The sequence below is a fragment of the Furipterus horrens genome, unplaced genomic scaffold, assembly GCF_987537825.1.
Source record: "Furipterus horrens unplaced genomic scaffold, mFurHor1.1.pri manual_scaffold_4, whole genome shotgun sequence".
In the NCBI taxonomy this organism is placed as follows: domain Eukaryota; kingdom Metazoa; phylum Chordata; class Mammalia; order Chiroptera; family Furipteridae; genus Furipterus; species Furipterus horrens.
The window spans coordinates 168,003,865-168,019,671 of NW_028327174.1; the positions used below are offsets into that span (position 1 = coordinate 168,003,865).

General features: G+C 40.3%; 1 protein-coding gene across 2 annotated transcripts in view; it reads right to left on the reverse strand.

Moving 5' to 3' along the window:
- The window catches only part of FRMD3 (FERM domain containing 3), a 285,052-nt gene that overhangs the window by 79,571 nt on the left and 189,674 nt on the right, over nt 1–15,807 (reverse strand). For both annotated transcript variants that reach the window (XM_090274210.1, XM_090274209.1), the window contains exons 7-8: nt 5,056–5,143; nt 3,397–3,485 (exon numbers count right to left, since the gene is read on the reverse strand). In XM_090274210.1, coding sequence (XP_090130336.1) covers nt 3,397–3,485; nt 5,056–5,143 — 177 coding nt within the window. The remainder of the gene's footprint in view (nt 1–3,396; nt 3,486–5,055; nt 5,144–15,807) is intronic.

Consider the following 15,807-nt stretch of genomic DNA (forward strand, 5'->3'; position numbering starts at 1 on the left):
TGCTAAAAGAAATCCTGAAGCTGTAGAACCATGAAAATGAGTTTCAGGTAAGGGCAAGAGAGCACCTCCAACTCAGGAATGAGAATGGATGCTCACTAGCCCATCAAGAAGCACTTCAAGACCTAAACAGATACGCTCCATCTCCCTCCACAACTAAGAAGGAATACAACTACCTCAAAACTAGAGACCACCATAAGTTCCAGAAAATTGAGCTGCATGGAAGTCCAACAAAGATATAAAGAAGAAATACTCATCCAGACAGGTAGGAGGGGTGGAGCCCAGGCAGAGAGGACACAGTGTTGCTGGTAGCAGGAGTTGTGGCAGTGGTAGGCCAATGGAAAGCACAGTCACACATTCCTAAAAGTAGGGAGGGACACCTGAAGAGCACTCCCAGCACCAGACCAGACCGTACAGCTCATAGTTCCAGCGCTGGGGAAAATAAAGCCTCACTGCTTCTGACTGTGCAAACCAGTGAGGGTTGGGGCAAAGGAAGAAGCTGCTGGTCTCTCAGTAGAGTCTACTTGTCTAAAGGCCCCCCATGGTCCTAATACATCTGCAAACCCACCCACTCTGGGAACAACAGCCAGGACAGTAGCTAGAGAGGCACAAGTCTGAAATGGAAGTGGGAGAAGTGCCTGGAAAAGGGGAAAGTGCTGAGCAAGCAGCATTGTTTCCTCTCAGACCCCTCCCCTACATCCAGTGCCACAATGTGGTGAAATGGATTGCCCATACTGAAAAATACCTAAGACTCTGCCTCTTACAATGTAACAGGTGCAACAGCTCTACCTAAGACACAGAAGCAAATAAATACAAGAGCCTGTAATGATGAGGAGACAGAGAAGTATGGCCCAAAAGAGGGAACAGATCAAGGTTCCAGTGGGAGAACTAAGAAACAAGAAAATGGCCAACCTAACAGACATAGAGTTCAAAACACTGGTGATAAAGATGCTCACAGGCCTGACACATATGCTTAAGTATGGCAAATGCATAAGGGAAGAAGTGAAAGCTATGCTAAATGAAACAAAGGAAAATCCACACAAAACCAATGGTGAAAGAAAGGAAACTGGGGTTCAAATCAATGATTTGGAACATAAGAAAGAAAAAAGACAGTCAACCAATACAGAATGAGGAAACAAGAATTGAAAAAATGAGGAGAGGCTTAGGAACCTCTGCGACAACTTTAAACATGCCAACATCCAAATCATAGGAATGCCAGAGGAGAAGAAGAATAGCAAGAAATTGAAAGCTTATGTGAAAAAATAATAAAGGAAAACTTCTCTAATTTGACAAAGGAAATAGACATAGAAGTCCAGGAAGCACAGAGAGTCCCAAACAAGCTAGACCCAAGGAGGACCGCACCAAGACACATCATCATTAAAATGCCAAAGGCGAAAGATAAAAGGAGAATCTTAAAAGCAACAAGAGAAAAGCAGAGAGTTACTTACACAGGGGTGCCTATAAGACTGTCAGCTGATTTCTCAAAAGAAACTTTGCAGGCAAGAAGGGACTGACAAGAAGTATTCAATGTGATGAAAAGCAAAGACTTACAACCAATATTACTCTATCCAGCAAAGCTATCATTTAGAATGGAAGGGCAATAAAGTGGTTCCCAGACAAGGTAAAGCCAAGGGAATTCATTATCACCAAGCCATTATTATATGAAATGTTAAAGGGACTTATTTAAGAAAAAGAAGATCAAAACTGTGAACATTAAAATGACAACAAACTCACACCTATCAACAAGTGAATCTAAAAAATAAAAACAAAATCCAACTAAGCAAACCAGAATAGGAACAGAATCATAGGTATGGGGATCATTTGGAGGGTTATCAGCTGGGAGGGGGAAGGGGAAGAAATGGGGATATGGTACAGGGATTAAGAAGCATAATCGGTTGATACAAAAATAGACAGGGGGAAGTTAAGAATAATATAGGAAAGGGTGAAGCCAAAGAACTTATATGCATGACCCATGGACATGACTAAGGGGGGCGGGATTGTTGGAGGGAAGGGGGGTACTGGGCAGATGGGAGCAAATGGAAAAAATATTGGGACTACTATAACATCATAATAAAACATATTTGTAAAAAGCCCTTAAAAAAAAAGAACAAAAATTCTAATTGCCCAGTTGGTAGGTAACCAAGATATAACCCAAGTAGGTGACCCCTAGAGCCCCTCCTCAAAAAAATTTTTTTTAATTAAAAGAAAAAAAATAGAACAACTCAGATTCAAGCACTCAAGCCAAAGGAGTAAGTCCATGACTCAGGGAGACACGACAGAACTGACAAAGCTGTCAGAGATTATCAGAGTGAATTGGCTGAAGGTATGAACAAGGCTAAACCTTTCCAATATACCATCACACATAATGTTCAGCCTTCTTCACCCTTCACCAAAACCATGTTGCTCCTTCATTGGACAGAGTGGCTGTTGCAGGTTACCATCTTCCCACTTCATTATTGACACAACCTAGGCTTTATTCTTTCTCAGGGTTCTGTATTCATACAGATCATGCTCTTCCCAATCCCAAGACGATGAATCTTGATTCCACCACCCAGTCAGGAATTCCTATTCTTCTCAGAAGGATTGGTTTAAGTAGGTACTTGTGACCCAGTCCTGCCCAACCGGGTACACAGAAAGTCTCCCACAGGGCCCTGAAAAGGTCACCCTTGCTGTAAGAGTAGGCACACAGAAGGACTGCTCTCCTCTAGGCTCTAGGTGTTGCTGTGCGAAGATCTAAAGGCCAGAGCTGCAACATGGCCTTGCCATTTTATGAGGCTGGGGACAAAAGCTACCACCCTAAAATGGCAAAAAGGAAAGAAAATGGAGAGACCCACGTCCTACACAGTGTTGTTGAGCAGTTAAGTTAAAGGATCATGAACTGTCTGAGCTCTGAACTTTTTCTGTGTGAAATAATCAGTCCTCTTATTTGTGAGCCACCGTGAGCACAGCAGACATTACTGTTACTTTGACCAAAAGCATCTTCCCTGATACACTGGATAACAAAAAATAAGTCTGCAGCAAGGATTCAACAGAACAGACTGAAGCCAACAGGAGGGACTGACCCACCCCTCAGCCACCCTCTGGTGAGAGCAGAAGCTACTGGTGAGAAGACACTGGACACATTTTTGGAGGCAGAGTCCCCGAGCTCAGGACACACCCCAGGTCTCCTGAGCTGGCTCCTCAGCTTGACAAATCTGATTCTCTCCTAAGACAGGACAACCTAGATTGAGTTTCACTTATAGATAATAAATCCCTTTGTAATGAAGTTCCAAGGCAAAGAAATGAATACCAGGCATCCTACCTGACACCTTAACAACAACAATAACAAAAAAGTCAAAGGTGGGAAGAGAAAAACAAGATTAAGAAAATGGTAAGCCAGTTTTCAAAAAAAGTACTCACCATTTTATCAAATGGATTCTCTTATTTCCCTGGAATACCACAAAGCCTGCAGCAGTGAATCCTAAAAATGTTGTTGTGCCTGTTGAATCCTGAAAAATAAAATAAAACAATATTTGGCTAAGGATTATAAAGTAAACAGTAAGCAGTATGCTTATTCAGCCTCACCCTGGACTAATTCCAGGTTAATTCTAATGATTGCAACAATAAACTAAATTTCTGAGATGGGATTTCCAAGGACAGTATTTCCAAAGTCTGGTCAAGGTCCAGGAACATGTCGCCTTTCCCTCTGAGGACAGATCTTCTCCTCTCCAAGAACCTCCTGGAAAAGCACAGATTAGCCCTAAACCTCCACATGTCTTCTGGGACCACCTGAGTTCTCAAATCTACCCTGTAATGTAAACAAACTGTTCCTGGATGTCATTAGCCCTGCAACCAAAATGCTATGAAACCAAAGTCCTGAGCATGTAATATAGCTTGATTCAATCCCACACATGATTCCTGGTAATTTTAATATAAAAATATGTCCAGAAATGCCTACTTTGCTTCTAGCCTTGACCCAGAAAAATAAGCATTAATAAGTAAAGTCAGAGGAACAATAAAAATCTAGTCAGTCTCTAAATAATAAATAAACAGAGAGACTCAGATTTGTGGATAAAATCTAATTCATTAAATGGACTAATCTTATTTATACCATGACTAGGAAGAGGCATCTGGCAAATATTCTAAAATCAATGCGTGGGCACACCACAAGACACATGTACCAGTGTGGACAACTACCACTGTCTCTCAACCTTGGCTACATGTTGGAATCATCTGGAGAGTGTGGTCTGCACCCTAGAAGATCCTGAAGAAATGGGGCAGCAGGAGTTTAGGAATATCCCCACTTATGTGTAATGAGAAGCTTAAGTTGAGACCTATAAGACTGGCACTTGACCAAATCTGGGTAAAAAAGTGTTCTGGTATGATTCAAGAACTAACTTTAAGAGACTAATTTTTTAAAAAAAATGCTTAGTTTAGGATATGGGTTAGTGCCTGGTTGATGCATAGTTAGTTTAAGACATGGAAAGGAAAAAACTTTTCATAAAACATTTCTGGAAAATGTGTGCATGAGCATCATCTTATGAACTTGTATCTGCCAGGTGCGCCCCCAGGGACTCTGAATCAGCAGTTCTGGGGTGTGGCCCAGGTGTTTCTGACACACATGGTCAGGTTTCATGAGTGAGAGAAATACTGTCAAAATAATACAAGGAAAAAGAAAAACAAATACTCCTAATGTCAAAAAATAATTTTAAATCTTTTGTTCTTCTACTCTCCCGTCTTTTCAGACTGAATCTTGCTGGCAACGGCCTTGAAAATAAATGTGAGGACCCTGTAACTTCTCAGGGGTAAAACCATCCATTTGATGGATGAACAAACCTACATATGTTAATTTAGTAATATGTGGTTACTACACGGTAATTGGCCAGCAATTGTCAGACTACAATGGAGAAAACCAACTACTGAAACACATGACTGCAAACCCCTGCTGTCCCTTCCAATGAGGTGCTGTGGGTCAGGCAATGGAAATGTCCTAGGAGGAATCTGCCAGGCATACACAACAATCAACTCTTTTGGGGCAAAAGAAACCTTAAATGTCAACCTGCTGTGAGAGGCAGTTACCTTGCATGGGTGGGGATCCACCCCATACGTTTCCAAAGTGTGAGCTTTCAGGAGTAAGTTAAATTCAGCAACCGGTGGGCTCTGGCCTCTATAAACTCACACAAGAAAAGGGAGAGAGTTAATATGGAAAATAAAGAGACATGGAGCCCCTTCATTCAATAAAATGTGATATCCAAAAACTAAATGAAGAGAGAAATCCCTGCACAAATAGTAATCAGTAAGACTGATCATTATTCCTCACCATGAGGGGTCCTTTGCCAAGAAATCTGAGCTCCTGTGCCCTGGCTGATTGTTCTGTAATAAACCTGCAAATAATCCAAGGACTCCAGCCACCCGTAATCAAGGTTATCAAGTTACCAATAAGCAGGCCCTTGGAAACGCAATCTTACTATAAAATAAAACTCAGCATCTGGTCTCTTCAACTTACTTTAAAGATTATCCAGGATAAATGACATTCTTTCTTGCTCAGGGCAGGAAGTGGGCAATCCTGCCAACCCATCCACAAGCCAAAACAGAGCCATCCAGGTAAGAAAGAACTGCCGGCCATTCCACTGGAAAGCCCTGGATTTTGAAAGGCAATCTCAGCCACTAGTTTTAGCACTGTCCTCCTGTGTGGTAAACAACGTCTTGGCCACAAGGGGGAGACGGGCCTACAAATATAGATGGCTGTGAAAAGCCCTTAGGGGACTAACTTCCAATCCAGGACTGTGCAACATTGCAAAGACTCCACTTGGACTGACATTAATACCCTACATGCATCTTAGAGGATCTGAGCTACTCCCCAAGGATAAACATATAACCCTAACAACCAAGAAGAGTTTGCTATGGAAACAAGAGGAATTCATTTTTATTTTCAAAAGATAAAACTATATTGCAATGTTAAATCTATTTCCACCTAAGCTTCTCCCCAAATATCGATTCCACTACTCCTCCCTCAAGACAGCTAAGAGTCATCATCATGCCTCTAAATCAAAACAGTATCCCATTTTCCTTCTCCCTAAAGCCTTTCAAGATATTCTCTTTACCCTAAGTACACTGAAATTTCCCTGTGATATGTCTAAGGAGCAACTTTATTTATTCATCATGCCCAGCACTGCAGAGGCACTTTTAATCCAACAACTCATGTCTGTCTTTGGCCATCTCTTTGATTCTTTTCTTCCCTTCTCAACTTCCTTCTTTACTCACAACACTCTTTCTTCTCTCCTTTGAGTGGCCCTAATAAATGGATTTTGAAATTCCTCGGTCTATCCTTCATTTTTTTTTAAACTTTGTTTCATTACTTAAGTCTCTTTCTTTTTGTACTACATTCTGAATTATTTCTTAATTCAACCTTCCAGTTTGCTAATTTATTCTTCATCTGTGTGCATCCTGCTTTTCATCCCATTTATAGTTTTTAAATATCAATTAAATATTTCATTTTCAATGTAACATCTAGAGGCGTACCTCGATTTATTTTGCTTTGCTTTATTGCACTTCACAGTTGCTGTGTTTTTTTTACAGATCGAAGGTTTTTGGCAACCCTGCATCGAGCAGGTCTATGGGGATCCTCTGTTCATAGTATTTGCTCATTTTGTGTCTCTGCGTCACATTTTGATAATTCTTGCAATATTTCATACTTTTTCGTTATCACTGTTTTTATTATGGTGATCTGTGATAAGCAATCTTTGATGTTACCATTTTGTTTTGTGGCACCCACATAAAGAGGCAAACTTAATAAATACATGAGTCCTGGATATTCCCGTCTCTCTCCCACTCTTCGGACCTCCCTGTTCCCTGAGACACAGCAACAGAGAAATTAAGCCAGTTAATAACCCTACAATGGCTTCCAGGTATTCAAGTGAAAGTCACCTGATGCAGCAAACTTCATTATTATTTTAGGGAATTGCCAAGGCCACCCCAACCTTCACCAACCACCACTCTGATCAGCCAGTGGTCATCAACTCTCCACCTGCATTTTTTTAGCAGGTAGATTTTAATTAAGTATGTACATTTTTTAGACATAATACTATTTCACACTTAATAGACTACATTATAGTGGAAACATAACTTTGATATGCACTGGGACACCAAAAAAGTTATCTGCTCCCAGGATAATCCTCCCACTTGAGCTGAGAGGCCCTCATTCTGCACACCCTAGTAAGGGCATCTGTGCACAGAAGAGCTGACCATACTCCTTAGTGGTCAAACCATCATCACCTCTGTGTGAGCCACACAATGCTTATTCTTAAGGGTCATGTTTGGATTTAAAGCACACCCTTCTTTTCTAGTCACTCTGGGGAACAAATTAATTGTCAAAAGTGATAATGTGGAAGTTCACATTGGAAAGTAAGTTTTGCTTGCCTAGGTTGTCTCTCTTCTGACCACTTCCCTATCCTTCTTCATAAATCTGACAGGCATCTAATTTCTAATGGCAAACATTCAACCCCAGGTGTCAGCAGGTGCAGAGCAACACAGTTCCTGCAAATGTGCCATTAAATCCAAAGATTTCTACTCATCAGCAGTTACCATCCAGGCTGTGAAAAGGCAGGCCCCAGTATGGGAAAACATTTTAGCAACACGTGCAATAAAAAATGAAGACTCCTATATAGAATTTGGAAATTTTATAGAATATTTTAAAACTCCTATAAATCGATGAACAATCTTTTTAAAAAAAAAAAAAAAAAAGGTAACCCAGAAGACAAATCAGCAAAAGACTTGAATAGGCACTTTACAAAATATGATATCCAAATAGCTGACAACCACATGAAAGTATGCTTAACCTTTTAGGATTAGGAAAACACAAATTAAAACTATGAGAAATCTTTTACACATTCATCTGATAGCTAAAATTTAATAAACAATACCAAATATTCATGAATATGTGCTGCAAAACAACTCTCCTTGTGTTTGGTGCAAGAGCAATTTGGTAGAACTATCTGGAAAACTGGCATTATCTACTAAAGTTGAACATGTTTACCCTATAATACAGCAATTCCATCCATAGTTATATATGAAACAGAAACTAGTTCATATTGCACCAAGAAATAGAGTTTTCATAGTAGTGCCATTTACAATAGCAAACAATAGGAAACAATTTCAAATGCCTGTAAACACTGGAATGAATCTACAATGGAATACTATGCAGCCATGAAAATAAATGAATTAAAGCTACAAACAAGATGGGGTGGCTAACACAAAAAATAAAACTGAATAAAAGAAGCCAGACATAAGTGGATATATGGTGAATGAGTTCTGTTTACATGGCTTTCAAAAATTGAGAAAAACAAAACTAAAGTGTTCAAAGTCAGAAATGTGATTACCTTTGGGGAGGAGGGAGAGGAAAATATCAAAAAGGAGCATAACAGGGGCTCCTGAAATGTTGCCAGTTTTCTCTTTCACCTGGGTGGTGGTTACATACATGCTTGCTTCATGATAATGCACTGAGCTTACACCTACATTTGGTGTACTTTTCTGAACGTGTGTTACACTTCAACTTTTAAGAATTTATACAAAAAGTAAGAGCCCTGACCGGTGTGGCTCTGTTGATTGGGCCACAAAGCTAAGGGTAGCTGGTTTGATTGTTGGTTGAGCCATGTGCCTGGGTTGCAGGTTTGATCCCCACTCAGGGCACATGTGAGAGGCAACCAATCAATATTTCTCTCACATCAATATTTCTCTCCCTTGCTTCCTCCCTCCCTTCCCCTCTCTCTAAGAATAAATAAAATATTTAAAAAGGGAAAGAAAAAAAGGGTGCCCTCACATCTTGTTGGTGTGAATGTAAGCTGGGGCAACCCCTAGCAAACAAGCTACCACTTCCTAAAAAGGCGGAAATTGTGCAAACTTTATGCCCCAGAAAATCCCACACCTAGGTTGATACCCACAAGAATATTCAAGAAGCCATAATAACTTTCCAATTAAAAAAAAAAAAAAAAAAAACACCTAGAAACAACCTAAATGTCTATCACCCGGAGAATGAATGTATAAAATGTGACATGTTCATGTGACATAAAAATAATCATACAGAAACAAAAATGAAGACCTAAATTATGGCTATATACATCAATGTGGAAGAATCACAAAAATATAATATTGATGGGAAAAAGGGAGATAGAAGAATAGAGTATGAGTCCATTCATATGAATGTCAAAAATAGGCAGAAACAAAGCAATGCATTACTTAGTGATATATATGAAGTACATTTATAAAAGCAAAAAAAAGGAACGATTAACCCAAAATTCAGAATAGTGTAGAAAATGGAGGAAGGTGCTATGGCAGGGACATAGAGGAGACTTCAAAACACCTGGTAAAATTCCAATTTATAAGCAGAGTTAGAGGCCCTCGGTGGTTTTCCAACTATCCTTTAAATTATACATATATTATATACACTGTTTTATATAGTCTTTTATGTATTATATATCTTGCAATGATTAAAAGAAACAATTCCTGGCTTTAAAATAAAAGAATAACTGGATGAAATATTATGCAATCTAAAAGCACCACTGACCTCAACAGAATTACTCAGGAATATAATAAATACATATGCAGAGCTATCTTCACTAAGTCCCAGTGTTCCAAGCAATATATAGTTTCTATTACCAAACAATATATCTGTTTTCACTTACTATTTATAAAGAAGGAATTCTTATTCTCATTTTACAGATGAAAATTCTGACACTCAAAAGGAAAAGTAGGACTTCTGGCCAAGATGGTGGCCTAGACAGATATGCTGCATCTCCCTCCACAACTAAGAAGGAATACAACTACCTCAAAACTAGAGACAACCAAAGGTCCAGAAAATCAAGCTGCATGGAAGTCCAACAAACAAAGATATAAAGAAGAAATACTCATCGAGACAGGTAGGAGAGGTGGAGCCAGGGCAGAGAGGAGTGGTGGCAGTGGCAGGCCAGTGGAAAGCACAGTCACACATTTCTAAAGTAGGGAGGAACACCTGGGGAGCGCTCCCAGCACCGGACCAGATCACGCAGCTCATGGTCCCACCACCGGGGAAAATAAAGTCTCATTGCTTCTGACTGTGCAAACCAGTGAGGGTTGGGGCAGAGGAAAAACTGCCAGTCTCTCAGCAGAGTCTGCTTGTTTAAAGGGCCCCCACAGTCCTAGAACATCCACAGACCCACCCACTCTGGGAACGACAGGCAAGGCAACAGCTAGAGAGGCGCCAGTCCCATACAGAAGTGGGAGAAGTGCCTAGAAAAGAGGTGAGTGCTGAGGAAGCGGCATTGTTCCCTCTCTGACCATCCCCCACATACAGTGCCACAATGTGGTGAAATGGGTCACCCTGTACAGATGAACACCTAAGGCTCCGCCCCTTACAATGTAACAGGAGCAAAAGCTTGCCTAAGACACAGAGGCAAACAAACACAGGAGCCTGTCAAGATGAGGCGACAGAGAAGGATGGTCCAAAAGGGGGAATGGATCAAGATTCCAGTGGGAGAACTAAGCGACAAGGAGATAGCCAACCTCACAGATGAGAAGACAGCCAACCTAACAGATGAAGAGTTCAAAACACTGGTGATAAAGATACTCACAGGCTTGACACATATGCTTAAGTATGGCAAACGCATAAGGGAAGAAGTGAAGGCTGTGCTAAATAAAGTGAAGGAAAAGTCACACAAAACCAATGGTGAAGGGAAGAAAACTGGGGTTCAAATCAATGATTTGGAACATAAGGAGGAAAACAACAGTCAACCAGTACAGAATGAGGAAACAAGAATTGAAAAAAATGAGGAGAGGCTTAGGAACCTCTGGGACAACTTTAAACATGCCAACATCCAAACCATAGGGGTACCAGAAGGAGGAGAGAAAGAGAAACAAATTGAAAACTTATGTGAGAAAATAATGAAGAAAAACTCCCCATATGTGCTGAAGGAAATAGACATACAAGTCCAGGAAGCACAGAGAGTCCCAAACAAGGACCCAAAAAGGACCATACCAAGACACATCATCATTCAAATGCCAAAGATTCAAGATAAAGAGAGAATCTTAAAAGTAGCAAGAGAAAAGCAGAGCATTACCTACAAAGGGGTGCCTATAAGGCTATCTGCTGATTTCTCAAAAGAAACTTTGCAGGCAAGAAGGGACTGGCAAAAAGTATTCAATGTGATGATAAGCAAGGACTTACAACCAAGATTACTCTACCCAGCAAAGCTATCATTTAGAATAAAAGGGCAGATAAAGTGCTTCCCAGACAAAGTAAAGATAAAGGAGTTCATCATCACCAAGCCATTATTATATGAAATGTCAAAGGGATATTTGAAAAAGATCAAAATTATGAACATTAAAATGACAACAAACTCACAACTATCAACAGCTGAATCTAAAAAATAAAAACAAAATCCAACTAAGCAAATCAGAATAGGAACAGAATCATAGGTATGGGGATCATTTGGAGGGTTATCAACTGGGAGGGGGAAGGAGGAGAAATTAGGAAATTGTGTAGGGATTAAGAAGCATAATTGTTTGGTACATAATAGACAGGGGGAAGTTAAGAATAATATTGGAAAGGGTGAAGCCAAAGAATGTATATGCATGACCCATGGACATGAACTAAGGGGGGTGGGATTGCTGGAGGGAAGTGGGGTACTGGGCAGAGGGGAGCAAAAGGGAAAAAAATGAAACTATTATAACAACACAATCAATAAAATAAACTTTAAAAAAAGAATAATATAGGATAGTACGAAGCCAAAGAACATATATGCAGGACCCATGGACATGGGGGGTTGGATTGCTGGAGGGAAGGGGGTTCTGGGAAGAGAGGAGCAAAGGGCAAAGAAATTAGGACAACTGTAACAACATAATCAATGAAATATACTTCTAAAAAAAAAGGAAAAGTAACTGCTGAAGGTCACCTGCCTGAGCTCCTTGACACCATGGCAGAGCATTCCAGGTGGCTGATATTTAGACCTTATTAGAGAACCGTGATGTCTCAATTTTCATGTTGGCCAGAGATCCCCAAACGAAAGCCTGCACACCTGCAGGCTAAATTCTTACTGCCACCCAGTTTTTATAGCCATTGAGCTAAGAATGGTTTATCATTTTTCAATGGTTTAATGCAAATGCAGAATAGCATCTCATGACCCATGAAAATTATATGACATTCAAATTTCAGGGTCAATAACATTTTATTGGAACACAGCCTCACCCATTCAATTCCATACTGTCTACAGGTGTTACAAAGGCAAAACTGAGTCGTGCCAACAGATACCAAATGTCCTGCAAAGCCTAAAATATTTACTAAATGGCCTAGCACAGAAAAAGTTAGCTGAACCCTGATCTAGGAACTGAACACAGGAATAAGACTATGTCTCTTTGATTCCATGAAGTCAATATAAAAACAGTACCTACCTCCAAGATTTGGTGTAAAGATTAAACAGTTAACAGATATAAAGCAGCTAGAGTAGGGCCTGGCACAGAACATTTGTTCTCTTTATTAGCCTTGCACGTAACTGATAGAATATATAACATTGCGGGCAACATCAGGAAGTACATCAAGATTTTTACAGAAAAGCAAAGGTCCTCTTTAACATAAAAATCCTCAAATCGTTATTTCTTGCTTTGGGTTTGAATGCAGATCTCCAATGGCTAGGTATTTAAAGATTTAATATAAAAAGTCACACACAGAGAAAGGCTAACTACAAATGTTCAGAGAAAGGGGTTCAGAACCAGTGGAGGGAGACCCAAAGGCACTAGAAACTCTTGCATCCCCCACACTTACTGAGGAAGAAACCATGTAATGATTGGGTTTTCAGGAAGATGCTAAGATTGATTAAATAGATATACTTTGTTTTATTCCCTGAATCCCTCACTGGACATTTGTTTCTGCCAAAAACTCTCTGGGTTAATGGAAAATAATGATTTTTCTAGCGTTTAAATCTTGCATTAGGAACTGTTCAAAGGTTAATAGTGCCTCTAATGAAACATTTAGAAATTAAAAAAAACAGCGATTAGCTGAATTCTTTTTTAAGACCTAACAGTTCACTGAAGGTATGCTTCTGTCATAAGTTAGGTGAGATCAAGTAATTATGTCTTTAACTATACAGTTCCCTTTGCTCATCTTGAGTACTTTTTGTCAAAGGGGAGCACTCCCTCCCTTACTGATCGGCCTTTAGCATACAATTACATAGAGTACAAAAACATAGTGACCCCAAAATTAATGCAAATTATTAGTGGACATTAATTGTGAAATGAAGTGTGAATCTTGCCAGCAATGACCTGGACTGCTTGGAGCACCGTTGGTAGGGAAGAGGGTGGCTGTGGGTCCACCTGAATCACCTGGGTCTATGAGTTCCAGAATTAAACTCATGGGTAGACCAGAATAGTGGTCTTCTACTGCAAAGTAGCATTCTCAACTTGAGTTAGGCTCATTTTCGGCTGCAAACTGATTGCAACTTCCATTAGATTTTGCTCACCACTGGCTTCAAATATGAGTGATCTCAGGACTTGCCCTGTGGCAAGACTTTGGATCTTAGCACCCAGGAGACTCTGGAGAACTCTTTACATTTTATAGCTGGGCTGCCAACTTTTGCAGCTGCAGGGCATCTCCTTTGTTCTTTAGTATCACCTCTGGCTCTCTGCACTTCAGAAGACTTCTTTCCCTCCCTGCGGTCCTGTCCCCACAGTTGGCTAGAGCTGCCAAGCCCTGGCTGAAGGTTCGGAGTACCTCAGAGGGATTTCACTGAGCTCTCCCATCCTGTCCAACTTCAGCACACTGCCCCTCTTCACTCAGTGAAGGCTGTGGGTCAAAGGGTGGTGAAGAAGTGAAACTCACTCTGTAACTGCAGTCTTTGGGGTCCCAATCAGTCAAATCAGTGAGCCTACTCATGGCCTATTCATCTTCCCACCACGCCTCCAAAAGTGAAAGCTACTGCAGGTCTCCACTCTCCTAGGAAGGACAAACTGGATTTTAGTATATTTGGATTTCCTTATATCCTCAGCAATCAGAGATGTTTTACAAATATGATTTTTTGCAGTTTTTGCAGTTTGTTGATGTTATCTTGATGTTGGGAGGAAATCAATGTCTCAAGCTTTTCTACACCCTAAATGGAAGTACAAGTGTCCTCAGTCTCTCATCTCTGATTCTTTACTTAGGAATGTTCTCTCTTGCAAACTCCATGAGAACCATCAGGGAACATCTCTCTACACAGAGCACTAGATAGAACACTGCAAAGTGGGGTGAATGTCATGCTATGAAGAAGACAGCGGTGATGCCCTGGAGCCAGGCAAGGACAAGAATTATTGGAGAGCAGCAACTTAGATATCAGAGCACTGTATAGGGAAACTCGGGATTCAAGTCAAGTTCTACTGCTTCAGAATTCTTTCCTTATGGGTAAAAGAAGGCGGTCACAGTCCTGACCATGTTGCTCAGTTGGCTGGAGTGTCATCCCACAGAGCAAAAAGGTTGCAGTTTCCATCCCTGGTTGGGGCACATACAGGAGACAATGATTGATGTTTCTCACTCAAACCAATGTCTCTCTCTCTCTCTTCCTCTCTCTCTCTCTAAAAAAACAATAAATGTAAACTCAGGTGAGGATTTTAAAATATATATTGGTCTCAGACTCAATACCAGTGGAGTCAGAAAGTGAATTGATTAAGCAGGGATGGTAGTAATTCAAAGAACAAATTTTTTTAAGTATATTTTATTGATTATGTTGTTACAGCAGTCCCATTTTTCTCCCCTTTGCTCTCCTCTGCCCAGTAGCCCCCTGCCCTCCAGCAATTCCACCCCCCTTAGTTCATGTCCATGGGTCGTGCATATACGTTCCTTCGCTTCACCCTTTCCTATACTATTCTTAACTTCCCTCTATTTTGTACCCACAAATTATGCTTCTTAGTCCCTGCAGCATTTCCCCATTTCTCCACCTTCCCCCTCCCAGCTGATAATCCTCCAAATGATCCTCATACCTATGATTCTGTTCCTATTCTGGTTTGCTTAGTTGGATTTTGTTTTTATTTTTCAGATTCAGCTGTTGATAGTTGTGAGTTTGTTGTCGTTTTAATGTTCATAATTTTGATCTTTTTCTTAAATAAGTCCCTTCGACATTTCATATAATATTAGCTTGGTGATGATGAACTCCTTTAGCTTTACCTTGTCTGGGAAGCACTTTATCTGCCCTTCCATTCTAAATGATAGCTTTGCTGGGTAGCGTAATCTTGGTTGTAAGTCCTTGCTTATCATCACTTTGAATACTTCTTGCCAGTTCCTTCTTGCCTTACAGCTTATATCTTTTGAGAAATCAGCTGATAGCCTTATAGACACCCCTTTGTAGGAAACTCTCTGCTTTTCTCTTGTTGCTTCCAAGATTCTCTCTTTATCTTGAACCTTTGGCATTTTAATTATGATGTGTCTTTGTGTGGTCCTTTTTGGGTTCTCCTTGTTTGGGACTCTCTGTGCTTCCTGGACTTGTATGTCTATTTCCTTCACCAAATTCGGGGAGTTTCCCTTCATTATTTTCTTACATAAGCTTTCAATTTCTTGCTCTTCCTCTTCTCCTTCTGGCATCACTATGGTTCAGATACTGGCACATTTAAAGTTGTCCCAGAGGTCCCCAAGCCTCTCATTTTTTTCAATTCCTGTTTCCTCATTTTATATTGGTTGACTGCTGTTTTCCTCATGTTCCAAATCATTGATTTGAACCCCAATTTCCTTCCCTTCACCATTGGTTTTGTGTGGATTATCCTTCATTTCATTTAGCACAGCCTTCACTTCTTCCCTTATGCATTTGCCGTACTCAAGCATCATATCTGTCATACCTGTGA